This window comes from Haemaphysalis longicornis, unplaced genomic scaffold, assembly GCF_048455015.1.
Source record: "Haemaphysalis longicornis isolate Haplotype H1 unplaced genomic scaffold, Haemaphysalis longicornis Haplotype H1 scaffold_7, whole genome shotgun sequence".
Classification (NCBI taxonomy): domain Eukaryota; kingdom Metazoa; phylum Arthropoda; class Arachnida; order Ixodida; family Ixodidae; genus Haemaphysalis; species Haemaphysalis longicornis.
In genome coordinates this window covers 64,449,637-64,477,510 of record NW_027526422.1, presented here as the reverse complement: position 1 = coordinate 64,477,510, position 27,874 = coordinate 64,449,637, and the positions used below count along the sequence as shown (strand labels likewise).

At 51.7% G+C, this 27,874-nt stretch overlaps 1 protein-coding gene and 1 long non-coding RNA gene across 2 annotated transcripts; one reads left to right on the top strand and one right to left on the bottom strand.

Moving 5' to 3' along the window:
• Positions 1–450: 450 nt before the first annotated feature.
• LOC144144437 (uncharacterized) lies at positions 451–7,952 on the top strand. The gene is made up of 2 exons (XR_013317256.1): positions 451–580; positions 7,661–7,952. It is a non-coding gene; the product is annotated as an uncharacterized LOC144144437 (long non-coding RNA).
• A 7,084-nt stretch (positions 7,953–15,036) lies between these two features.
• On the bottom strand, positions 15,037–26,932 carry LOC144146317 (uncharacterized). The gene is made up of 2 exons (XM_077678274.1): positions 26,634–26,932; positions 15,037–16,657 (listed from the first exon to the last, which is right to left on the bottom strand). Exons 1-2 carry the CDS (start codon positions 26,930–26,932, stop codon positions 15,037–15,039), a joined length of 1,920 nt encoding a protein of 639 aa, XP_077534400.1.
• Positions 26,933–27,874: the final 942 nt, after the last annotated feature.

Below are 27,874 nucleotides of genomic sequence, written 5' to 3'. Positions count from 1 at the left end.
TCCTTTAATTTTACTAACTCACAGCACATGCGCAACGCGCGCGCACGGCCGCTACATGTGCCGTGGGCAGAGCGCACAGCGGCGCGAGAGGTCGCGTGAAGGTACGTGCACACTAGCTGCGCCGTGCCGTGCACTGCGCCGTTTACCGACGTCGGCAGCCGCTGAAAACCTGTTTTCGCTGAGAACGGCGCGCTTTCCTTGCCGGAGAGTAAATGAATCCGAGACCCATTTCTGCCATGCCGCAGAGCGCAAAGGCCAATGAGCGATAGAGACTAGGACGACGCGCTGGTGACGTGCGCGCCAACCAGTTCCCGCTTCCCCGCCGCCGCTTCCGCGAGCGCGCGTCGTCTCGGCAAGAATGCATTTCGCCTGAGAGCTTCTCAGAAAAGCGGGAGAGAGCGTTCGCTCGAGAGCGCTCACAGAACGGGTGTACCACGTGACCACCGTGGCGGCGAGGTGGTGTGGCCTTCACCGACGGCACAGCGCTACGCCGCTGGCGGCCATCAGAAAGGCGTGAATGCTTCGCCATATCACGTAGCATTCAGCGAGAACGGAGGGGGTAAACCCGCAGATGTGCTCGGTGAGTGCACCGTCTGTCTCCCCTGACTCTGCATGGGCTTGTAGGTCTATCGGTAAGACAACGGGCTCTCGCTCCGTTTCTGCATTCGTTCCAGGTTCGATTCCTGGTGGTGCCAGTAACTTTTATTTGTTCGCGGGAGTTTTCTGTTGACACCAACGGCCGCGACAGAACCCTTGAGGGGTAGAGGTAAAAAGCGTCGCTTTAAAAGTAACTACGTGTCATTAGGTTAGCTTGACGTCACTTCTGCGGCGCCGGAGCACGAGACACAGCCTTCTGGCTTCAGTTTCCCTCTAACTGTTGGTAACGTCGCCGGCACTGGACGGCGCGGCGATCCTATGGGCTTCCGCCACCCGCCCTAATGCCAGACTCACAAATAAAGTTTCTATCTCTCTTCTTCGACTCCTGGAGCCCCTCCTCCCGCCCCCGCTCTCCAAGGCGACCGCTCTGCGACGCCCCATACACTCCCTCTTGCGTGGCCTAGAGGCATCTTAATTAATGAAGTTGCAACCTCGGCGCCATCACCAGTACGTCCTATTCACCAGATACACCCCACGAATCGTAACACCGTCACGTGATTCCTGAGTGTCCGCACTGTAGAACACTCACCCCTGCAGATCTCCACCGTCTCGTTTGGCAGTGCCCAAAATTCACAAAATGCAGAACTTTCTTTTCCCCTGGCTTTGGGCGCTCTGGAAGAATTCGGTATTAAAAGTAGGCTTAACGCGAGTGGTATAGTGCATGATCTACAATATGAAACGGATAGCCTCTTCAAAGCAACTCAATTAGACTCGCTTTACGGTGCTCAGTACTGAAGAACTCCAAACTTCAACCTCCTCTCTACCTACCCGGTATGCCCATCGCAGGCTTAGTGAATGAAACGTTCGGTGGAAAAAACGTTTACAGCATGGATGACTACCTTGAGAGAGAGAGAGAGAGAGTAAACTTTATTTGAAATAAAGAGAAAGGAACGTAAAAAGAGTTATGGTGAAGTCCTATTTCCAGGACTCAACTGGCCTCTCTCTAGCAGCTCACGCTGTGTCGAAAGGTCCGAGCTGGATAGTGCTAAATCCCAGGACTCTCTAGAGGTTTGGCAGTTGTTCTGCAGCCAAATTATAGGGCAGTTCCAGACTGTGTGAAATAAGTCTGCTCTTAATTTTCATTTGTGGCATTCTTCGTTATATCTCTCTGGAAACATGAGGGACAGTCTGGATTTGTGTGGGAAAACGTTGGTTTGTAGTTTTCTTATGTTTCTTACTTCTTCGGCATCTAACATGTGATGCGGTTCGGGCATGGTCTTTCTCGTTTGACTTTGTGTGAAAAGCCTTTCATTAATTAAGCGACATGAAGGGAGGGAGGGTGTAGGAGGGGTCAGTTTCCCTGCGGCTGTTGATTTGCCTCGCTAGGGAGTCGGCTCTCGTTTCCTTCAAGGCCTTTTCTTGGTTTAGCGGGCTGGTCAACGTAGTGCTCGCGCTCATGGTTAGAGCTGCATGCGCATTGTCATCATCATTATCACGGGCCGCCTCTCGCCATGGTGAAGGCCAGCCTCCCGGGCGACGGAGTGGAACCTGCGAATGCCCCTCGCACGGCGGCACTGACGCACGGCTGCCCGCCCCCGCGGGCACACTGGGCGGCGCCGGCGGCCGCGCCCCGAGGGCTGCAGCCGCCACATGGCAGTGGCGCCCGCGTCAAGGCAGCCGCCTCAAGGCAGCCCACCGTGCCGCCCTGGCCTCCCAGCAGGGCCCACGGCAAGAGACCGGGGCCCAACCCAGCGGTCGTGTTCTCCGTCGCGGCCGTGGTGCTCGTCGCGCTGGCGGTCGCCTCTTTCTTCCAGGTACGCTAGACCGCTGTGGGCCGCACATATCCGGGAGCCGAGAACCCGAAATTTGTGTTACGTTTTTGCAGCGTGAGCTACACTGGCCGAGGTTGAGCAGTTTCGCGTGGCTGGAGAGCCGTGCTGCGCATGCGCGAGGAGCAGTGACGTCACACGGCGCACAGCCGGCGCGCCGGAGCCGCCGCCGCCGCGCGCGCCTCGCCGGTCTGCGCATTCCTGAGGAGTGACGTCATAGCCGCGGCAAACGTGCTGGCGCCGGCGCGTGCCCAGCTGTGCGCATCCGTAGCGCAGTAGCCAAGTATGACGCTGCGCCGGAGCCCCTTGATAGCGCCTCTCATTTTGTGCGCATGCGCAGAGGTATCAGTGGGGGTATACATATAGCGGGGCGTTTGCCAGTGTGGTATAGCCGTGGAGAAGGAGAGCGGAGAAGCTTGACTCATCGGATCCCGACGTAGAGCTGTTGAGCGTGGAAGAACGAGCAGAAGGAGGCTAAACGTGCTGCGGAGACACCGGAGCAAAGGCAGGAACGTCTATCAAAGTGGCGCCGCCAGGAGGCTGAACGGCGCTAATATAGACAACCAGGAAAGATCAGCTGAACTTTAGCTCAGGCTTCGTATATCCTGGCATAGCCGAGCTAAGCCACTGCTAATTTTTTTCCCCACTATGGGTGCCTACCAGCCCACTAATCATAGATAGGCAAATTAAATGGTGGATCGTAGCGCATGACTGGCAGCTTCGTTTATTCGTGTCAGTTTCGGTTTCGGTGGCACGGACACCGAGGTGGCCGTCATGACAGGAGGGCGCTCCTGACGTCATGGTTCTGGTCGCACCACGGCCGGTCGGGACGCACGCGATCGCGCACCAGGTTGGCCGTGGTCGCACGCGCCCGCACAGCATGACGTCAGTCCCAAAAACTGTGACGTGATGCACAAGGAGGCGCTGCGCGCACCAACAGCAGCAAGCCACCTTGGTTGCGTCACGGGAGCCGTGACGTCGGCAGTTTGGGGTGAGGCTACGTGGCGTCATGCTGATGCCGATGTCGAAAGAATATCCGTTCTGAGCTTTCTCGAGCGCGCTAAGATTAAAATAACATGTTTTACTGAACGCTTACGGTTTAAAATTCGTGGGTGGGACCTCCACATAAAACCGAAGCTTTTAACATAGTTACCTCAGCTTTCAAATTTCGTGTCCGTACTCTTTTAGGAGGCATGCAGAGAGAGAAAGAGAAAAACTTTTATTGGGTCCTGTGGTGTAGCGATGCGTGGTGGCCGCCGGTTGAAGCCTGGCGGCGACGGTGGCAGCTCTTGTGACCAGGAGTGTTTGCACGTCCAGGTCCGAGCTGCCCAGCGCACGCTCCCACTGCTCATCACTATTTACATACTGGAAGGGATCTTGGGGCCATGCCCACATGGAGTGAACAAGTGTGGTGGGAGCGCCACAGAGGAGGCAATTCGGTGAGGGATATTGAGCGGGGTAGATGCGATAGAGTAATGCCCGACAAGAGAGGGTATTCGTTTGCAAAAGTCGCCAGAGGCGTTCCTGATAGTTGGTGAGCCCTGGATGAGCGTGGGGATAATGGCGGCGGGCGAGGAGGTAATGCACGACGATGTCGTGATATGTGATCAGTCGGTCCCTCGCGGATCGGGCACCATGGTAGGGGGTGAGGCTAGCCCCGGCACGGATAGTAAGCCCTCGTGCTACACTGTGGGCCGCCTCGTTCCCTCTCAGACCAGTGTGCGCCGGGGTCGAAACGAGTTCGACAGGAGAGGTCGGGGGATTTTTGAAGAGGATTTTGGATGCCACGAGGGAAATTGACCCACGGGCGAAATTTTGAATGGCCGTTTTCGAATCTGGGATTTTGATTGTTGGAGTAGGCCGGGTCGTTAACGCAAGTGCTATTGCAGCCTCCTCCGCCGCCGCTGGGGAGGTGGAGAGGTAGCAGGGGGCTATATATCCGGGCTGTTGATGGCTGCAGTGCGAGGGCATATATAGACATCGTGATGGCGGTATTCTGCCACGTCGACATACATGTCTGGTCGGATGGGCAAATTCTTCGCCGGTTCTCGCGCTCGCTCCTCCCTGAGAGCCCTGTGGTACTCGGGGTGCATGTTCCGTGGGAGGGGACGAACGCGGAGACAGGCATGGGTGGTTCTTGGGATGGGGACCTTCGGGTCGGAGATCTCTGGTGCGCGGATACCCAAACGTTTTAGAATGTGCTCACCAGTGGAGTTAGTGGAAAGTCGGCGGAGTTGGTTGATGTGGTGGGCTTCAATCAGCTCCTGAGCCGTATTGTGGAGGCCTATCAAGTCTGGCAGTGGGTGCATTCTGGGGATCGAATTTGCAGTGCTGCCCTGTATGTCTTCCTAATTGGATTATTAACTTTCGCCAGATCCGAATTGGTGACTCGGAGGTAGGGGAGGGAATAAGTAATCCGGCTGATGACAAACGTCTGTACGAGCCGTAGCCTGTCCTGTTCTTTGAGTCCATGATTTCGACCGGAAATTCGTTTAAGGAGTCCAATCGTTTGATTTTCATGGGAGCTTGATTTTGAAATGTATCACGTGCGCGGAGAACGACGCATTTCCGCAGGCATTTTCCCTCTCCCGCCAAGCGGTCCGACAGGGGTCCGAAAGCCGCTTAAAGGGTGCGGGACCGGTTTTGGGGATGGAACAAACTCACGCGGAAACGCGGCGCTCTCCGCACATGTGCATTCTCCTCTACATTCTAAACTGACCTCCACTAGGATAGTTTTGCCGAATATCGCCTCCGCCTTGGGGATGAACGCGCCACTTTTAAATCTGCTGCTCGAAGGATGAGCAGGGCAAACTTTCCTTCAGTTCCATAATGCTTGAAAAGCGTTGGAGCATTGCAGTTAACTGACGCCTATTTAAACGCTGTCAACTTGCCGACGTGGTGGCTATCGATTCGTTGGGTTGGCCATTCGAGCCTATTCACGAGGTAGAAAAACGCGGCCCGCGAGTTGGCGCTTTTAGCTGCAACCTTGGTGCGCTGTCGATTTGCCATTGGAACAGGATTCGGTTGCTCCCTGCCAGCGCCGTTGGAACGGGCTCGCTCTAAAAGGAGCAAAAACGTTGCTCTGAAAGAGCTCCGGGTCTGCCTTATTCAGGCTGTAGTTCCGTTTCGTCATATCACTTGAATGCTAACATGCAGTTAATGCACCGATAACAACTATGTTTTTATTGCTGGCCCATTATACGTCACCCCTCCCCATGTTACGTCACTATATACAGCGGGAAATTTGAAAGTTGATCAATATTTCTTGAGTTGTTTTTTTGTTAGAAATGTCTTCCGTGGCTGGAATGGGGCTGCGCTATAGTTCCAATGGGCCAGTTCTTTCGTATTAAACAAGGTTGTATTTTGCCTACACGGCCCCTTTAAAGGGGCCTTGAAAGGCGTTTTGAGCACACTAAATGAACTAGCGCAATCGTTAGAGTGGGTCGTCAACTTCATCTGTGCCAAGTATTACTCTTTTACGCGCAGCGGAAAGCTCACACTTTTGTTGCAAAGTTTGTCGCTTTTTTCTCACCCTTTCCTTCGTGTTTTTAAACGCCGCCATCTTCACATGTCTACATCATCGATTCCCAGATGTTCGTCATGAGCTAGACATCCTGCTATTGGGCGGCTTTTTCACGCACTTCCGGCAAAGAGATGAGTCGTCTGCTCAGCGTCGGCTCGCCGGCTGATCTGCCGGCGGAGTGCCGGAGTGCTTGGACATTTTACGACAAACGAAACAAGTGTAAACAAACGTTTAACCGTTTGTATTAAATGCAACACGGCCATAACACGACATGGATATTCTCTTACCTGAGTACGTTCTATAAATAAAGCGTTGAAGCACCGCGGCACTTCGTTCTTGCTATCGCAGAGAACGCCCTGAGCCGAATGCCCGGGTTTGACGCATACATTTTATTCTACTTCAAAACAATCCAGAGATGGGTTTCGAACAAACACAACGTCACAACATGCGTTGCAAGTCTGAACCGCGATTGAAAGACGATGGGTTGCCTCCTCCTGCCCGTCGTAAATCCGGCACTCACCTCGCGCGCGGTTTGCGGGGACGAACAGCAAGTCACTTAACTCCGGCGCACAAGCCGAGATGGCTTTTAGCCACGCACACTGCACATACCCCATGCGAAGTTGAGTCGTACGTCGCTCGAGAAAGATAATCCAGACCATGGGAAGCACTATCCACCCGCAGAAGCACAACGTCGCATTGCATCGCGAAACAAAGGCGTCCACAACACACACACACATACCATCGCCTCCTGTAATGTCAAACGCATCTCGCACTTCCCAATGGGAGTGGGTGGTACGCCTGCAGTGCCCACATGTCGCGAGGTGGGGCCCCGAGCTGAACCGGGAACACGCAACCGTAACTGAGTTCTACAGTGGTTTGTGCCTTGTTGCCAAGGCAACCGATGTTTCAGATTCTCAAAGAAGTGGCGCTCGCTCCAGCGCTAGAAAGCTCAGAGCCGCGGTGGAGCATGTTTTGCCAACGTTGCCGCTCTCCACCACGCGTCGCCCCAAGCTGAACTGGGACCTTAAACTGGTCACATGATTGAAGGGTTTTGTGCACGGGTTCTATATCGGTTTAAAATCTCTTTTTCACATGCCGCCGGCAGGAATTACGACCGCCGCAAAATAAGACCCGGCACCAGCGGAGCCACATCTGATACGGCACTTTTTTGATAAACAGTGTCGGTGCATCAAAGGGAACGAGCGCATGATCTTCCCCGTATGGCTGCGAGTTCGCCGCCGATAATAAGTCACTGGCCGTCTATAGCAACTGCACCAACCTACACCACGAAAGGGCAAGGCCAGGCCGCCGCACACATGCGGCCAGGTTTTTCTTTCGCTTTTCTAACATTGAGCGGAGTGCGGGACTCATGGTGCCAACGAAGCTTGCTCGTAGCAGACGGCAGTCGGAGGAGCACAATAGCGGAAGTACGTCACCGCTGAGGAGCGCAGCATCATGGGAGCGAGTGCTTGCGCGCCGTCAACAGCGAAGAATGAGTAGAAAGGAGGAGGAAACGCGGCGCGACGATAATGCGCGGTTTTTGATTTACCATTTCTCAGCTAATACTCATCGATTTAACAAAATTCTTGCGGGAGGAGATTGCTAATACATTGCTTTATTTGGTTACATGTACATGCATGCATCGGCGGAAGGTATTTCAGGACCCCTTTAAGACATGCGCGGCTAACTACTGCAACTGCTCGCCGCGTAGGTCCGCGACCGGGTGGAGGCCATTGCAGCGCCGAGACGAGAGAGACAGGCCTCTACCGATGCTGCCCTGCCAGCCACGAGCCCGGCGGAAGAGGACGAGCAGCCGCCGCCGACGCTAGGCCTGACGGACAACACGGAGCAGGATACGCTTCCCGCCGCCATCTTCCCCCGTCCGGCTGCTGGGCGAACGCGCACCACGGCCAAGAAGAAGGGAGGGCGCCGCAACGCTGGCTGAGCCTCCTGCTGCCTGGACGCCCACGATTAGAGCTCTCGACGCTAACTCGCAATAAACATAGCCAACGCAGAACGACTGGTCGCCACGGTCAACAGATGCTTCGCGTAGTAGTTCTTACGTACGGCACTGCCGAATACGGTCGGCGTGTACTGGGACCCGACTGGGCAGGTGCAAATTTGTTCTGTGGGGATGCATGGCCCGCTCGTCGAGCCCATGTTTTTGTTATGGTGAGCGGTTACCCTCCTGGCCGTGCCCGCTGGCGCATGCGCAGTCGGGTCTTGCTACCCGCCGACCCTAGCGTAGCTTACTCTAGCCGCTATGCTGAAACTCTCTAATGTGTGCTTGTTGCCAGCTACACAGACTCCCAACCTTCCCTTTCCCAACTAAACCTAACGTCATCCCTTCTGATCAGTTATTCTACTACTACTACTACTACTACTACTACTACTACTACTACATGCCTCCTTGACTGCCACAGGCAGCTACAGAATACGGAGAGAGGTCTCTATTTTTTGCACCTGATCTCACCCCCATACAGTAGTGATTCACGGCTAGTCAGTGAGCGGAAGCGGTTTGTTCCGTTGGGTGAAAATCAGGACATACTGCTCTCAAGGCTCACTGACACCAGTAGCAGGCACGTACCCAGGTTTTTTTTTTTTCGGGGGGGGGGGGGGGGGCGCTGGGCAGAAATTTCATATTTGGGAGTGTAGTAATCGTCCGTGAATTTTTTTCCGCCCATCCGTGCTTCTGTTTATTTTTCGCCATCATCTGATAACCGCACTACCACCGTTAGCTGCCTACTGCGCAACTTGCCAAAAGGGCAGTGGTGGAGGCGAATGGGAAAATAGCTGTGAAAGAGGTGTCAGCGGTGGTGAGGAGGAGCCTTGAAGCACACGGAATGAAAACTGGGGGGGGGGGGGGGGGGGGACGGAGGGGTGACATATACTGCTTTGCAGTAAAAGGATCACGCCTGAGTATTGAAATTGAAAATAACCGAGTGACATTTTGTGTAAATGTTGAGTGGCACATTGTGGTGGCAAGATCAGCGGAAAGGCCATTCCAGTCGGAGGCTGTGCGAAAAAAAAATTGGCCGCGTATCTGCTCCTTTCGTTGCAAATGCCGTCAAAAGACGGTAGTCTTTATTGGCTTTTGCGAAGTAAATGCCTCCCTTCGCTTTCCCGCTCACCTCTCATGTTGTTCCTCTTGCGTCGCGCTCCTCCCAAGGTAAAGACGCCGAAGGTTTGCTTAAATCATTTTAAATTTCTCGCGTTCCACTGCTACAAACCGGGTGTCTCGATGCGAACGCTGCCGTACGGCGAAGACGCGCGTTAATCGAGGCGCCCTACTTCGTTTCCCTACTCCACGTGCGTTGCAAGCAGAACGTGGAACCTATCTAGTGGAACCTTGCGTAACTGCTGCCGGTTGATTTCTTAAAGGGACCCTGCAACACTTGCCATTGACTACTAGTAATGTATTTTGGGATAAAGTCTATTGTCCCAGAAATCTCCTCCCGCAAGAATTAAGAAAATCCGTTCACAATTAACGAAACTACGCGCGATGAGAAATCGCGCATAATCGTTCCCTCTCAACTCGACCGCGGGCAACGCGACGAAAGCTGCGCGCTCTCTCCCGGAGAGGGGGGCGCTCGCGGCGTTCTCTTCGGCGGCGTTCGATATATCACATGCCGGGTAGTTTTCTCTAGTGTCACTAAATACGGTTATTTAGTGACACTAGTTTTCTCCTTTTCTCCGCAACGCGGAGGGGCCTATTTCCGGTCTGGTGCCACAAAAAAGCAGGCATGGGTGCCTGCTCGCAAGTGCGCGCTCGGGCTCGTAGGGCGTTTTTGAAGCAATAAACGTTTGTAGTCGTGGTCCCGTTGAAAGGGAAGTATTGAGCTCATCACTCAAACTCCGCGCGCACTCAAAACACAAAAGAAACGGCAAAACTGTGCCTACAGGTTCAGGCATAGAAGAGGTTCGTACACAGCGATGACGACGACGGAAATGGGAGAATCTACCAGCGAAGTTGACCAGTGACAGCCGATCGGGCAGCCATGGCCTATGTGACGTCGCTCAGGCCATGCATAATGAGGACAACTGAAGAGAGAGCGGTTTGTTTTTCCGCGTCTTTCACATCGATTTGCGCGCTCACCGCTTCACGTGCACGTGTAATATTTGGCTCAGGTATTCCTGGCAGGGTAATCTAAACGTTGCGCAGGTTTACTTGCACTGCTCAAAGAGTGTTGCAGGGTCCCTTTGAAATGGCGCCAGAATCTGTAGTGGCGCGGGCGCCAGCAGGCGACGGCGGAGTGAATTCTTTTTCTGCAGTTGATGAAGTATTTCATTTCGCAAAAGTCAAGCATGTTTGATTTTTTATAAAGGAACACTGCAAATATCACTTCTGTATTGAATTGTCTCATATTTGCGTAATGTCTTGTTCTTCTTCAACAATGTTGACAAGAGAGAGAGAGAGCAATCTTTAATGAGGTCTGGCGATGTTATAGCTGGGCTAAAATGCCTAACTTGATACGCCAGTTGATGACGTGATGAAGATGATGGCGACGATGTTCAAGAGCTTGATGCGCACAGAGACGGCGAGCTATTCACAGCGACTGGTCTAGTCCTGTAAGTTTCAGGTACTCTATCAGAGCTTTGGTAGCCCGTAAAGCACGTTTGGGACTAGCCCATGGTCCTAAAACGTTATTTATCTGCATGTCCACGGAAAGCGGCAGTCACAAAGCCACTGCGAGGGACACTCTTTGAGCACTGAATCGAGCGCATTCACAGAGCAGGTGCTGCAGGGTGGCGACTCTGCCCACATCACAGTGTGGGCAGAGTGGCGACGTAGCCTATTTTATCTTAAAGAGGAAGTTGCGCGTGTATGCGACATTCAACCGCATGCGATGTAGAATTGCTTCTACCCGCTTGGAAAGTCCTGGTGGCATTTTAAATTTGCAGTTGGGATCGATTAACGATAGCGGCGCGTAATGACGTGATACGTCATCCCAGGCTGCACGCTGCATGTTCCATGCCACGCTGCATGCAAGTACAGATGCATCTTTCCTGGAGAATGGTATAGCTATTGCCGATGCACGATGCTTATGCGCTACGGATGCAGCCATGTCCGCCTTCACATTGCCAGTTATCCCACAATGGGCTGGAATCCACTGAACTGCAATGTGATGGTGCGCTTGTAGAGCTTGAAGATGTAAATCGTGTATGTCAGACACAAGCTGGTCTCTTGGAAATGGCGCTAGACATTGAAGGGCAGCCCTTGAGTCTGTAAAGTATGAACATTACACGGGCATAGATGGGTAGATTTAGCTGTGACTATATAAGACTATTGCGCAGGCATTGTTTTGCTTTGGCCGGGTGGCTGAATCGAGTTGCAGACAGACAGACAGACAGACAGACAGACAGACAGACAGACAGACAGACAGACAGACAGACAGACAGACAGACAGACAGACAGACAGACAGACAGACAGACAGACCAAAATTTCTGGGTTTAAGTAGCCCAAGAAAGACTATCGTCTTTAAAAGAGGAGGCGGCAAATGTCGTGGTACGGGCACGTGGCCGGGCGACATGAAAAGAATGAATGGTGCGGTGAGATATGAGGGCAGGAGGAAAGATATAAGGCGGTTGACCGAGTGGACTGTAAATGAGGCTGGCAACTCGGCGACGAATGTGGAGGTTTAAAATACCAGATTCTTGTTTAAGAGATGAAGCACTCACGTTTTACTAATATGAGGAATGAATGAATCTAGCTGCTCAACTTTGGACTGATTCTAGTGGGTCGGTTAAGTATGCTTGATGAGGGCTCCAGATAGGCGACGTATTCAAGTTGGGTGCGAATTAAAGATCGTTGCTCAAAGTGACTCCCAGGTACCTATAAGTGATGACATTTCCCAGAGTAACGTTACCGATTTGATAATAATAGGCCAGGGGGCTGCGGCGACGGTGAAAAGAGAGGGACTTGCATTTATTAGGGTTTAGTGTAATGAGCCACCGATTGCAGCAGTTAAGCGCATGGTTAATATCATCTTGCAACGCAACTTGAGCTTATGCTCAAGTCGCCACCCTGCTTGAGCTGATGCGTTAGTAACGGTACCGTATATTACACAATCGTCTGCAAACATACGAATATTGCTGGATACATGGAAAGGTAAAATGGTTGATGTATATTAGGAATAATAAGGGGCCGAGAACAGATCCTTGCGGGCCGCCTGATGTTACTGCCAGGGGGTGAGAGTTATGTCCATTAACAATAACAAATTGGGAACGATTAGCCAGAAATTCTCGAATCCAAGTTAAAATTTTAGGGTCTAAGTTTAATTTCGAAACTTTTAACATCAGAAGGTTGCGGGGTATTTTGTCGAATGCTTTTGCAAAGTCAAGAAAGATGGCGTCTGTCGAGGTCTCGCCTGCCAGGACGCCATGGCGACAGGGGGGCGGCGTAGGAGTGGCCCCGGAGACGGGGAATGCAATAACTCAGAGACTTCCGGCCAGCCTTGGCCCGCGGGTGAAGGTCGAGGCACCACCGAAATTCTTAGAAACAGTCTCGCTCGGGGTTGCCGCCGCTCATGGGCTTGTTGTGTTTGTTTTGTTCTAAGGCGGTGTTCTAAGACGCAACGGGCTGGGGGCGCCGGAGCGAGGAGTTCAGAGCCGGACGCCGACGAGTGAGGTGGTCCGGCGTTTTGAGACAGAAAACCGGGCATGTGGCCGAAAGCGTTTGCAAGTGAAGTGTGCAACCTTTGCGGTGTGTCGTAGAGGAAGCCAGCGTGTGGTGAATAAACAGCGAGACAGCCTTCCGTCCTGCAAGGAGTCCCAGTGTCCCCTCACGGGTTGTCACGAACCCGAGCAAAAACGTGACTGCGTCAGTCTGTATATTATTGTTAGGTTAGTGGGCAGGTCATGAACGAAAAGGGCAAGTTGAGTTTCACACAATTTTTTTTTTCTAAATCTGTGCTGTGCGGGATGAAAAAAGTTATTAGAGTCCAAGGAGTGCAGGATTTCGGTGAAAATGACGTGTTCCATGAGCTTGCAAGGCACGCTTGTTAAGGAAATGGGGCGGTAATACAGCGGACATAATCTATCATCTGATTTGTAGACTGGAATCGCATTTCCTATTTTCCAGTTTATTGGTACCTTACCTGGCGATAATGACTGCCATAGCAACAGTGACAAATATAAAAAGAAAATATGTGGACAAATTTTGGTTCTCCCGCCAAATATTGTTTTGTGACGTCTGCCACGATGTAACCAGGACACGTCTTCAAACGAACAATGGCAAGCTTTAGTCTGCAGCGGACAGCGCAACGCCTTGTTTACGGCCTGTCCTCCTAGATGTCGCCACCATTTTGAGTAGGTCCGCTGTCCACCCTCGATTTCTTTCTGACCGTATTCGCACCTGGCTTGTTTTTGTTACGGCTGGGAGTAATCGTTTCGTGAAACATTGGGTATGCTCGACAAACAGGGTCACGTAAGACAATGTCGCTTACGCCAATCGCCCAGTGTCGTGCGACACAACTCCAAAACGCCGGACTGCTGAACAGCATAGTGCGCGCAGTACCAGCAGCAGTACGCACTGGTGCATCTTTGTTTACGTGTAATGCCGTCGCTTCCGTTGTTTACCCCGCCATTCTTACCGCTATAAAATGACTACTCATCAAATTTCAGCGAAAATAGCTCGTTCTGAAAGCTCATAAACCCTGCCCAACTAGCGTTTACTTCTGCCGACCTCAGCCAATCGCACGCACAGCTGTTCATATATATACGTCATAGGTTCTGGTGCGGGAAATGAGCTAGCGGGTCGCACTGTCATTATCTTTTTTCTTAATTATATAGCTTATTTGAGTGAAGTTAGCGTTCAAAGTGGTGTCAATGTTATTCTCACGAGTAAATCTTTCGAATCAACCAAACGCATTTTGTCTGCATGGCTGTTTATTAAAATTTTATTCCTGCTCATCTCAAGGTGGCTCTTATTTCACGTGCGGCAGCAGCCTACCCTCCTGCGTTGCGCTCCACCGCCGTTTGAGCTTTCCTCTGTCGGACACTCCTCCGACACCGCTGTTTGCCTTTCCGTGCACGCGATCTCCGGCTAGCACTCATACTCTTGAAAAAAACGTGGTATCATTTACTAACAATACTAGCCAGGTACTTGTCACAGCATCCACTAGGTACTTAACTGTAGGTAGTAGATGTAACACTAGCAGGTTTACTAACTGAACGAGATAGTAAGCACCCGTATACCTTCGGCGGGAATGTCCTAGTGAGTACTGATTGGCCATGAATAACCAGTAAAAAGCACGACCCCAATTTAGTGTGTACAAACTTAACTTTTTTTACACATTTTTTTCGGCGATAGTGACATCTGTTCCTCTTCCTTTTATAGCCAGCAGCGCAAAGTCCCCTGGAAGAGTCGGTGGGCTTGTCGCAAAAATCGAATATTTTAGCGATAATTTTGGAATTATGCATTGTAATGTGAGCAGAAACAAGTCGGCTTCTGGATTTGGAACAACTTTTTAATCGTGAGGTGGAGTGGGAAAAGTTATGTAGGTATTATGTTCAATGAGTCATATAATTTTGTATCAATGAATGTATCACACAAACAGCAGTTACTATAAGTACACGGTCTAGACTAGTAACGATAGCATTTAGGGATATTTCGTGGCAGAACTTATGAGCCGTTGTGAGGGGTAGTAAAGTTCGTAAGGATCGAGTGTTCGTTAATCGAGCCTTTACTGCCCTTTTACTAGCTTTTTGTCAAGAGTGTAGTTCTGGTAGCTCACGATGTTCAGTACCTCGCAATGCGCGTGCTGGAGCATATGCAAGACTTCCGCCTTAAAAAGAAAACTGCCATGGTCGACAAAAAAAAAAAAAAAAAACAGTGGATTGTAGTTTTTAATGGATGAACGACTTAGATTTTCCGGCACAGAAACTGTGCAACAGGATTTGCGGGTAAACTGAATAGTCGAGAATTCGATTCGAAATTATTCGGCTCAAGCAGGCCGTTATTCTTTGGCCTCCTCTGTTAACCTAAATAAGCCATTCCAAATAGAAACGCAATCTCCCAGACACACTCGCTCAGGTGTTAAACGTTTAGAAACATTCACGACGAACTATAGGTGTCACGAAAAAAGTCAGACGACTTCCCAGAACGTTCGTCGACAGTGACACGCATGTCGATGCCAGCTTTCGTGCACACAGTAAGACAGGCGATTGAAGTGATCGCCACGGGTGATTTGCTTCACTTCCGTTATTACATCCCCACAAACGCGCGCCGTGCCTTCGAACACAGCTTCGCCAGGTGAAACCTTGATGGTGACCAAATAGTGGCTGACGTTCTGTGATCGCTCAGCGGCTGTTGGCTGGAGAGCCGTGACGTCAGAGATTTCAAGGAGCCTGTACTGCGAGCAGTGGCGGGAAGCCTGCCGAACAGCGGCGTTGATGTTCGATAAGAGGTAGTTCGCCAGGGATGCAGCCAACGTTTCCTCCACGGCGTTGCGCATGACGTTGCACATGCACCAGTCGAGCGAGATGGCCGCGTCGGCGCACGTCCTCGTATTGGGCACCTCGTGCAGAAGGCTCAGTCCGTACGTCGTGTTGGGCCGCTCCAGGAGGGGGTAGTCGAGCAGCTCGACGAGCGTGGCGTGGACGTCGAAGGGGGTGGTGAGGCGCCGCTGGTTGACTCGGAGACTGCGTGCTGCTTCCGGGTGCGCCCTCAGGAACCACGGTGGGAACGCGAGGAAGGCGAACGGCTGACGGTCCTCCAGCTTCCCTATGTACGTGGTCCTTGCGTCTCCGTACCGGATGCCGTGGTCACTGAGGAACACGAGTATCGTTCGGTTGAGCACGCCTGATTCACGCAGCGACTGCAGGAGCCATCGGACAGGGGCGTCAGCGTAGCCGGCATTATTGAACACGTCGTGAGTGACGTCGTTGAGCCACGCGTGAGCAAAGAAAAGTCGGTCCTCCATCAACCGCGTAAAGCGAGCCAAGTAGTCGAGCAACTCTTCGAAGGGCATAGTATTCCCCAAGCACGGAACGCGCTCCCAGTTATGTCTCCATCTACCGTCCATGGCCGTAATTACAGGTCGCAGATAGTAGTCGGCTGGCGGGTGTCGAAAGCCCCTGTACCCCATGTTAAAGATTGCCAACTCATGACCTTCCTCGAGAAACATGCTCCTGTGTCCGCGCTCGCCATATCTGTTCCAGATTAATCGGGCAGTTAGACGGTCGAAGTAGCGGTCGGGCACAGCTACGCCATCGGCTTCAGAATGGCTAAGGCCCGTGATAAGGGCAACCTGGTTTGGGAAGGAGTTAAGGCCTATCTTGTTGTAGCCGCACAGTTCAAAGGCGCCTAGCTGTTCACGCAAGAAGCGCGTAGTCTCCGGCAGGTGTCGGTATAAGTTGAGATGCGATACGGAGTCCATGCCCAGAACCAGAACGCTCAGGTTGTGAAGCGCTCGCCGAAGCTGACCACGCCATCTTTTTTCGACGTGCTCTTTGAGCAACGGGTTGAGAAGGAACTGGGTGTGGAAGGGTGAGTCTGGAGACTGCGCTGTGCTGCACTCGACGAAGACGAACTCCTCCGTGAGCGGCTTGTCGAAGGGAAGGGGTCCTTTTGGCCCTTCTACGTACCCATCGTCAGGCGTCTCCGAAGATTCATTCCGGTAGATACCTCGATAAGAGCACCTGACGTCCTTGGGAAGTACGGTGTGGGCTCTGAGATTTTCCTCTATTAGGGCGGGATGGCCGTTCCTGTGGCGGAAAATAAAAGGAGTGGTATGAGGACCTTCGTTTTGAGATGCGGCATTCGTTGTTCCCGAGAGAACGGTGTACTAAAGCTTAGATCTCGGAATAACAGTTATAGAACGACTGCACAAATTTTGAGTGAGTATTAATAAAGACGATTGTTTGTCCGTCTTTCCGTCCCTGGATTCAGTCACTCGGTCACAAGTAAAATAATTCTTGAACAAGAGATATATGTTGTGGGGATCGCGACTCTCACGCGAACCCCTTTCTGGCTGGCTTCCCATCGCGGCAGGCGTTGCACAACGCGCCTCGCTCACGCGACGGGAGCCATACGGGAGGGCGCCAGCGACCGGAGGGTTCGTTGTCGCCAGGGTGGAGGCGTTGACCCTTTTCCCCTCTGCGTTACCCGAGAACCAGTTCTTCCTCAGGACGAGCGTCACCAAACGGCGAGGTCTGGTGGGTTGTCGCATGACGAGAGGACGCTCTCTTGTCTTGGGGGATGCGGTAGCGCGCGGGCGTTTCGGCGCGCTGGTCCGGACATAGGGAACGCGCCACAAAGAGACGCTTCCGACTGCACCCGCGCTCACACGCGCGGCGCCCCGGTGCTCTAGTATTCAATCGGTGAGTCGAACCATCTCGATCTCTAGCGTTGTTTAGTGCTTCGCTCCCAATGTTACCGTTATGGCCTACGATTATAGTCTGTATGCAGTGTATTTGATTTGCACGTTGCAATGAATGCTGCCATTGGTGTTTTGCCCTTGTCGCCCCTGCCTTTCTCCGCAAACAACGGCGCGCTCGCAAGGCATGTTACGTGCTGAGCGCGGATGGCTGCGGGGTGGGAAATAACTAGTGTGTGAAATGTAGAATCCCACAATGTAACGTGACCAGACGTCCCGTTTTTGCCGCTGTGGTCCCGCTGTCCCGCAGCCTGCTTGTGGGACGGTGTTTTGTCCCGCCTTAGGCCAGAGATATGTAAATGAAAAGTGCTACTAATTAAAAGCTGGAGGAATGAAAGAGCCCAGAGAAACTGTTTGAGGAACTTCAAGAAAATGGCGCACACGACAGGACCAAGCAAGAAACTGTTGTGTGTTTCTTGCTTAGTCCCAATGTCTGAGAGCTGTTTTCTTGAAGTTGCAGTGTACCAACAAACCGTTGAGTACACCCTTCTGCGTTTGACGAATGGGGGTGGACGTGCTTCAGTTCTTATTTACTTATTATCGTCGCTCGTTGAACAAAGGCTGAGCGAACTATGAAACGAATGATCCTGCAGTTAAAACAAAATTTCATTCAGCCTAAGTGTCCCTTCAAGCTATGTGCCGCGTTCTTCCTTGTACCCCCCCCCCCCCCCCCGTTCCACTTTAGGACCCTAGGAGTATGGTCACTTTACGTTGAGCTTCGAGTGTCGCCTCAAGCCCTCTTGTTCATAAAATCACGCCCACGTTTATTTGTATAGTGAAAAGAACCCTGTTGATATGTTCCGCCTAATCGGTTTGCTGAACACATAGAGTTAATACTACAGCTGAACAATGCTGAAAAGTAGGAAGTATGCTACCACATGTTATAGTTCGGAAAGGATTTGCCCGGGCAAGACCTTTAAGCTCGACAGTATAACGAAGGTCTTAACAGCAAGATAGCACGCGAGCAGTGCGGACGCCGGAAGATTGCGTTGAGCAAACCCCATTTCATTTGTCGTAAGAGGAATGAGGCACAAAGACGAAAGTGCTGGAGGTGCACGCGGGCGGCTGCTAATGCTAAGCATCAATTGAACACCGCGGTAGGCTACACGCTGCACCAAAATAAATCTAAGGCGGGGCGAGCCACGGTTAATTACAAAAAAAGGGTACAAGAGCTGATTTAGGATAAAGTCAGTTCCACGCCTGTGAAATTTGATGAAACAGCGGAGCTGATTTCGGCATGCTGACGGCCACCTCACGCGAAGGCGGGGGCCACTCAGAACGCCACTCGCAACGGTATGTAGGTACTCGAAGCTGACCCACGCAGGTCTGGTTGCTTATATGTGCATATAGACCTCCTGCGCTGCCCAGGGGGCGCTGCGCAAGCGGTTTCCGGGCAGTACTTCCGGTTAGTACAAAGCTGCGCGGGTCCCATAGGATCCTGTGTTGACAGAAGCGAAATAAGCTCGATGCTCCCGATTGTTTTGGGACATGGTCACCAGCCCATCCCCGACAAGTCACCTTCTGGCGATCAACTTGGCATTAGGAGAAAAAGCTTTGCGCAAGAAAAAAATGGCGCGTTCGAAATGCCACGGAAAGGCCTATGGGAAAGGTCCCAGCCACGCAAGAAAAAAAAATGGCGCGTTCGAAATGCCCCCGAAAGGCTGCAGCCGCGCGAGAAAAATAATTACCCGTTCGCAAAGACGCAAAACAGCTCCAGCATACGAAATTAAAGCAAGCGCAAAAAGAACAGAACTCCCACTGACGCAGTTTCAGGCAGGGGGCGCGCGAGCACTGCGAAAGCGGAAAATTTGAATTGCATATTAATCAAGAGAAGAGTGAGACAGGGCGGCGAAGAGCGTGATGGGTGGTAGCAGTGAGCGGATAACGGCGCCACCACCCGTTATGGCGAATCACTGCTTTCCCCTTCCGACAGCTTTTACATTGAGTGGAATGGCTTTAATTTTTTCTACTTCTACGTGAAAGCCCAAGCAAGGGCTGTAACATTGTGTAAGAAAACACAATTCTGGATGTACTAATAACGCCCTAAAGCTTGTTTTGAAAGCTTTCCTTTTCGGCCTATACGCTAAAATGGCTGGCCGTGGATCCACTATATTATGAATATGAAGGGCTGTAAAACAAAACAGTCCTGCATGGGTGTGGAAGTTGTATATTATTTCTTTGCCGTTTCTTCATGTTTCGACGTCCGCTGAAAAAGTTGCAGCGCTCACGCAATAATTGTCAGCTGACTACAGCTGACGCAGTGACATTATATACCTGTATCCGCATTATCAGCTGTTGCTTGTTGGGTATGTGCTAACTTGCGGCTATGGAAACACACATGTCAAAACTGCCATGTGGCGCATACAATGGACGGAAAAAATCACATATGCGTGGCTATTAACGTTAGGCGCGCTCGCGTGATAATAGCGAAATAATTTTTACCGCGTACAGGAAAGTTTATAAATTTCCAAATCGGGTGACCAAGCTTTGTCAACACATACAAATATTTCCCGAGCTGGCCCGTAAGGCTGCGGATGTGAGCATTTCTTGCATTTTTATATTATGCATTACATAATCGGTTTAGTAGCATATGCGACATGGCATGTTTTTCGATATGCCTTTAGTTTTTATTTGTAATTACCCATTCGTGCATTAATTTCTGTCAGATTTGCTGCAGCCAGTTTTATTTATTCGTGACGTAATGACTTCACTGCGATAACCATGCATGCTGCCGATCGGAACCCTGCAAAGGATTTAATTACAGCTAGTTGAAGAGACGAAGTTCCGTTATGTGCAGTCTCAGTTCTGGCTCTGCATCGGACTACGCTGAAAATGCACCGTTAGAATAATCTACTTCCACGACTTGCACAGCGAAATGTATTGCTCAGGATTTGGGATACTAGTGTCCTCGAGAGTGCCCTTCGTAAGGTACGTGATGCTCGATGAGGGCACCGACTGAGCAGACGTTTCGAGCCACAGCCATAATCGCTAAAGTTTTTGTAGCGAAAGCTACACTACTCTATCTCGGGCAGTCTTCGCGGGGAGGCCAGTTTTGACCCTCAGAGCTAGAGGTCAACCACACCCCCTTCCGCAATCGCCCGGCACGGAGCAGCGGCCCGATGGCGGGGAGAGAGAGGCGAGGAGGGAACGCAGACGTGCGCGGGACTCGTGTCGCCATCTGGCGGAGGAAGGCGAGGAGGCCGCCGCCGCAGCGATAAGCGCTCGCCATGAAGGAAGGCCAGGAGGCCACGCGCGGCGCAGAGCCGTGTGCGGTGGAGGAAGACGAACATCCAGCTGTGGTCGCTCGTACAGCGGTGAAGCTTAAACAACGCCGTGAGGCGGAAAAAGATGAGGAATAAACAGTGTATTCATTGCAAACATATCTGTATATTATTGTGAAATTACACCTCGACCACACCTCGACAATGGGCCTAGCCACGGCAGTGAAGCTTTCGCTAGAAACTAGGGATAACCAAAGATATGAACCACAGCCATTTTTTCTCTGATTTTCCACGCTTCTCCTGACCTACCTGTCGCATCGCAATAAGCGCGACACATGGGGCCTATGGAGGAAACCTCAACTGTTAGGAGCGAGTGACTTAATCACGCTTGGTGGTGCCGGGCCGCGAACTTCACATGCTTCCGTACAGTGGAGCGCTTCCTCGCACGTTCTGCTCCACTTCGCGAAGACCAGCATGAGCTCCGACTCCGTCCACAATATTAAGTTATGACTTTTCTTCGTGCCTAACCCATTTTGCTAACGACGCACTGCGGGCGGGCAATGGGAGTCTACGGCGAAACCGAAACTGAAAAAGGCCAGTGGTGGATGATGATGATGATGATGATTAAAGGCCTCCCCTTTGAATCGGGGTGACGGCGTGCGCCATCTAGCCTATCTTAGTAGTTTGAATTTAAATTTAGTCCCTCAACTCGGATTTCTTTTTACGACCGCTCGCAGCGCAAACTGCCAAACCGACAGCCACTTCACAACACGGCATGCACAGACGGGAAGCGGAAACGTCCACGCACTCTTGCTCCAGCTGCCGGACCTTCTGCTGGAGCTGCTGGGAGTCGTCGCGGATAATTCTGCCCTGCCGTTACCCCTGGCTGGGATGTTATTTTATCGACTTCCCTGCTTTTTTTCCACCAATACTCTAGCCGCTGCTTAGTAATACCTACTGCTGACCAGTTAATGCTTCCATCAATTGCGAAGCCCAGTGCCTCAGGAAGTAGGACTTTCCCCCCAATTCTATCCGGCTGAATCTTTTGGCATCCTATTACTATGTGGTCGATTGTTTCTTTATCCCTGCCACATACAACACATGTATCATCCTGGGACGAATATTTGCTCATGTAGGTTCGAGTTCTCAAGCAGCCAGCCCGCGCCTCAAAGAGCAACGCACTACCTTTATTGTTGTCATAAAAGTTCTCTTTCCGGATCTCTTTTTTGCTTGCTTTGTAGATTCCCAGCGATCCCTTCTTTTCCATCCTCTCTTTCCACATGAGCGTCTCTGTTTCCTTCACTTGCTTTTTAACTGCCCCCCCTTGTTTATTTGCCGCGGTCAAGGTATATTTAGTCGCCAGCTTTCGCGTCCTCTTCCGCCATTGGGTGTCCACACTTTTAAGGTACATGTACCTGTGCACTCTGGCTGCCCAGTTCTTCTCATCTAAATGTCTAAGCCGCTCCTCAAATCGTATCTTACTTTGCGCTTCCCTCGCCTCAAATGAAGCCCAACCCATATCGCCTTGTACCGCCTCATTTGTAGTCTTACTGTGAGCTCCCAGTGCTAATCTGCCGACTGCCTTTTGGTTAACCTCCAGTCCCGACAGGATATCGGACTTTAAGCATAATACGGCATTAGAGAACGTGAGCGCCGGCACCATTACCCCTTTCCAGATGCCTCGCACTACCTCGTACTTATTGTATCCCCACAGTGCTCTATGTTTCATTACTGCTGCATTTCGTCTCCCTTTCAGTTTGAGGTGTTCTTCATGGGCATTCAGGTACCCTTTTCCTTCATTAAGCCAGATCCCCAAGTATTTGTACTTATTTACTAATGGTATGGCTTCCTGTTGAATTCTTATTGGTGCTGTATGAGCTTCCTCGTTGAACACCATGACTCCAGATTTCTGTGGGTTAAAATGTAGGCCTAGGTATGTTGCCTCATCCCCACAAATGTCGGCCAGTTTTTGAAGGTCTTCCGCATTATCTGCCAGCAACACTATATCGTCCGCGTACATCAATCCCGGAATCCGTTGCGCCACCAACTCTCCATTGCTTCGGTACGACAAGTCAAAGCCTAATCCACTCTCCTCCAATCGTCTTTCCATTCCTCTAATGTACAGTGTGAACAGCAATGGCGAAAGGGGGCACCCCTGTTTTAAACCTCTTCGAATGTACACGGGCTCTGTGGCTGTACGTCCTTCCCATGTAATATGCGCCTTGTTATCCTCATATATTGCCCTTATCAGCCCCACAAATTCTGACCCAATCCCCTCTTTCCCCTCTTCTTCCAGTATATGCCACAGCAATCCCCTATCTACGTTGTCATAGGCTCCCTTTATGTCCAGGAACAGTAGCCATGTTGGTCTGCCCTGTGCTGCCGAAATTTCGATGGTCTGGGTTATTACGAAAATATTGTCTTCTAAGCGTCGACCCGGCCTAAATCCATTTTGCAGTTCCCCTAAAATACCGTTACTTTCCACCCACTTTAACAACTCGACTTTTATGGCTTGTATAGCTAATCTATAGAGCACTGACGTGACTGTAATCGGCCTGTATGAGCTCGCCTTGTCCTTCTCTCCCTTGCCTTTATAAATCAAACTCATTCTGCTTTCGCGCCATTGCGTGGGAATCCTCTCGGATTTTATAGCGCGCTCGATGGCTCTATACAAGTGCGTCTTTCCCGCTGGTCCCAAATGGTTGACAATCTCTATTGGGATACCATCCGGTCCTGTTGCCGTACTTTTGGGAACACTGTGTTCTGCCTTTTTCCAATCAAAAAATTCGATATTGAATTTTTTTTCTGTCGCTCTTCTATTGGCCACATGTGTTCGGGTAGCCGATATCTCGCGTGTTTGGCCGAAAGTATTTTCCATGACTCCATGTAGGTATTTTAATGCGCTGTCCCCCAGGAGAACGTTACCGTCCACGTCCTGTATCTGAGTCTGCACCTCTTTAGTCGTCGTTCCCAATGCTTCTAATGATTCCAGAATTTTTGGGGGGCGCTCTTATCCTTCTTACGTATACCTGATATCCATTTCTCACTCGCAGTTTTAATCTTTGCTTGTACTAGTTTTTGCACCTCAAATTTCTTTTCTCGGTACCGGCTCCACCGTAACTGCACCTCTTCCTCCTGATATCCCATTTGTTTTGCCTTTCTGTGCAATCTAGAAGCCCGTTGTCGCTCTTCAATAGCCAGTTTAATTTCCTTGTCCCACCAGCTTCGTGGTTTCCTTTTACCCCTCCAGCGGTTTTGTTTCCTTACTTTGTATATTTCCTTCTGTATACAACTCACAACCTCGTCATATTCCCACACCTTCGTGGGCTGGGCCTCTAATTCTCTTTCGATGCTATTGACGATGTCTGCTATCTGCTTTTCGCTCAATTTCGGGAGCCCAACCTCCGGTGTTTCCTGCCTAGCCCCTCCACTGTCAAATTTCAGGATTATACGCCTGTGGTCGCTGCCCAGGCTGTGTTCTCCTTCTTCATCTATCGTCATTTGGTTCAACCGCTCGTACGTGTGCTCTGAGACCAGGCCGTAGTCTATGCAAGACTGTCTATTGCCGCTTTGCCACGTTATCTGCCCGTCGCATTTATGCTCCCGGTTAACTATTACCAGTTGCTGTTCTTCACACATATCTAGAACCATTGAGCCGCTATAGTCCGTATATCCATCTAGATCCTCAATGTGGGCATTTAAGTCGCCTACTAATATCACCTCGCCGGATTCTTTAAATTTCGTTATGTCCTTCCTGAGGCAGTCCACCAACTCTTTATTTTGTTCTCTGGCGTCATTCCCTGTCAACAGATAGGCCACTCCCAACCGTGTCTTTTTTCCACCCACAATTCCACAAACCCATAAGTGCTCCTTACAGCCCTGATTCTCCCTTTGCCAATTCCCTCCTCGCCTAATCAACATGCCCACGCCCCCACCTTTCCTCTCTCCCGCTGCCCTGTTGCACCCCACCCATACGTAGTCATCCATCACTGGTGGCTCCTCCATATCTCTCAGGTGGGTTTCAGTCAGGGCGTACACGTCAATTTCTTCTTTCTCGAGTTGGGTTTGTATCTCAATCCATTTTTCCTGCTTGCGGCCACCTTGCATATTTATATAACTAATTTTAGTTCCACGGTTTATTTTCCTTTTCTTTGCTTTACGTTTCCGTCGCCGTGCATCAGTGCCCCCTCCTTCCTGCCTTTCGCTACCGCCTCCACTCAGTCCGCCTTCTTCTTGAACGTTCGGGGCCCCCCTAAAAAAGCCACTGCGCGGGCTGCCAGTCGGTGCCCTACAGGCTCAGCTAGACGGCCACTGAAGTGTATGCCGTCGAACACAAACGCCCCGTTGCGGCCTGCACGAACCAGGTCCCGGTTCAGGTTGACCACCTCAAACTTCATCGTTTTACCCAGGGTCCAAAGCTCCCTGTTTGCCGCAACCACCGCCCTTTCTACGTGGACCCCTTGTTTCTGCACCTCCGGCACCGTGCAAACCGCAATCTGCACATCCTCCGAGACCGCCCTCAGCTCGGTGACCCCCTTCGCAATCTGCCTTGCGAACCCTCCCCCGCGCCCCTGCAACACATCGTTCACACCCCCCATTATCACCACCAAGCTGCGGTCCTCCATTCTATCCCACAGTTGCCCCTTCGCTTGTTGCATTACTTCCCCGACTCTTTTTCCGGGAAGCTTACTAACCTTCACGCGTTCGTCGTCTCCCACCCTCCCCTTAATCACCTCTCCCACCCTCGCCATGTTGGAGTCGCCGACAACGATGACTTGTCGCTTCCTCTCGCCTTTGACCGGCACTTTTGCAGGTGTTCGGGGTCTGCTGTGGTTGACCACGGCAGCAAATGACCTGGCTGGCGATCCACCCCTTCCCGGCGTCGCCTCGGGGCTTACTTTGCTTCCCGAGTCCGCTCTGCGTCGACGGACACCACTCGTGCGCGCAGCATCAGTCGCCCCCTGTGACTCTGCGTTCTCGCCGGCGTGCCGCTCTTCGTGCTGAGCCCGCGCACTCCCGTCGTCTCCTGCCGCTGGAGTCACGAGCTCCTCCACCCGCTTTTCAAGCTGGGCCTGCTTTTCCCGAGCTTCGTCCAGTTCGGCCACCGTGCGCACCAACTGGGCGGCCTTCGCCTGCTCCGCCTTGTCAAGCTCGGCCACTCGCGCCTCGAGAGCCACCCGCGCTTCTCTTTCCTCCCTCAGGTAGCCCTCCAGCTCCTCCACCCTCGCATTCAGCTGCTTCTCAAGGCGCTCAAAGCCCAGTCTTGCCCGCTCGCAAGGCCTACATTCGAAGGGCGCCTTCTTAGCGTCGGCCACGCGCTCGAACGTCGTCTCCCCCAAGTAGCACCAGCGCAGGCACTCTTGGCACTGCACCTGGTCCTCGTCCCCAGTGCCCTTTCTCGTCTTAGGGGCCATTGTTCGGCCAACCCCTAGGCCTACGTCGCCTGTCACACAAAGCCCGCTACTTCGCTATAATTGTTTTTCCCCACTTGATCACTGACGCGCCCGTCGCGTCACCACCGTTCGGTCACACTCGTTTCTCCCAACCCTCAAAACATTTCTGTCACTGCGCTAATACAAAAAAAAAAAAAAAAAACATGAACTAGTATGAACTACTATCTACCACGTGGCTTTACCACTTGTAGGTTCACGCTTACTCACGCTAACTGCTCTTTTACCTGTTTACCTCTATTAATTAAGCCGATTCCTACTTTACAACATTATCTCTCATAAGCAAAAAAACGGAACGAAAAAAAAACCAAAAACTTATCGTTTTCGTCCTCCGCGCCGTCACCTCCGTGCTGCTGCTGCTGCTGCTGCGGCGCTAGCGCCATCTGGGTAAGGCCGGCCTAAATGCTCGCTGTACGCGGTCTAAACTCCGGGATATTCTACGACGGAGTGTGTAGCATCGGGAAACTTATTGAATCGTCTGTGGTTGACATTAATGGCCAAACGTTGAAGGAGCCGGCCGTGTTGGTTCGACAGGTACAACCTTCTGTCGTTCAATCGACGTGACAGCGCCAGTAAGAAAGGACGAGGTGGCAGGAACAAGCACTCGTGAGACAGGGAAGCCTTGGTTGTTTACCTTCCGACGCGGAGAATATTCGGCTTTCCGCGGCAAGGATGGCCTCCGGACCGTCTGCGGAAGTAGGGGAGAATTGACGGGTCGAAGGGGTCGTACTCGGGGACCGTGCAGCCTGGTGTGCGGATGCGGTATCCGATGGGCTTCGGACGACCCCGGGCACCAGCTTTGCGGAACGGATGCAGCGGCAGCCATCCTGAGCACCCTTCTTCGCAGCGGGCAAGGAAGCACAGTACCAGAGTATTCAGTGCTACCAAGAACAGCAACAGCTTCCTCAATTGGGACAGCCGCAGTACTTTCATGGCGGCTATGGTGGTCTGCCGTTGGCCCCCGAAGTTTCCAACGCGCCTGGTTTGCTCGTCCAGGCTGGAGTGGATGACAGAACGAAGTGAAACAAAAGCCCTAAAAAAAGGGCAAAAAACGGGTGCTTTTGCATCGAAACAAAATGTTTCGTCCATGTGACCTCATGTCTCGGTTCAGTTTTGTCTCAAGAGAATCATGTCTGTTCAGTTTTGTCTCAATAGAAGGAAAGATTAGTCAGCAGAGGTTCGCACTGCACGTTTTGTGAAGGCGCGATCCGCCGTTTTAGGATGTCTATGAAGCCCAGAACCCTTTTTTTCTTTTTCATCTGCTACCCGTCGTGGTGGCTCAGTGGCTATGGCGTCGTGCTGCTGAGCCCGAAGAAGCGGGCTCGATCCCGGCCGTGGTGGGCGCTTTTCTGATGGAGGCGAAAAGCAAAAACACCGTGTGTCGAGATTCCTGCGTACGTTGCAGATCCCGAAACGGTCCAAATTAATCCGCAGTCCTCCACTACGGCGCATCTCATAGACAAACAGCAACAGTGCGTTGAATCCATCAATCAATCAATCAATCAATCAATCAATCAATCAATCAATCAATCAAACCTTTTCATCTGCTGCGCCCCACCTATACCACAGTCAGTTCCGCTCAAATAGCAGCTGATCTGGAACGCCGGGGCACGCGAGCGGTGAAGAAATGGAAGGACGCTGCGAAACCTTTTGGATATCAGCCGTATCCGCCACCTCCCTACCCTGTAACCAATGTTAAATAAAGTGGCACTACTACTACCACTACTTCGCCGCTGGAACAGCCGCCGAATTTTTTAACAATACGCCTTGAGCGCGGCCTGTAGGGGCGCCACTGAAATCCCCCTAGCGGCCCGCTTCGAAAGCAGCCGCGGGAGTCCGCGTCCCGCTCCCCAGTGCCGCCGCTGCTTTTGCGGC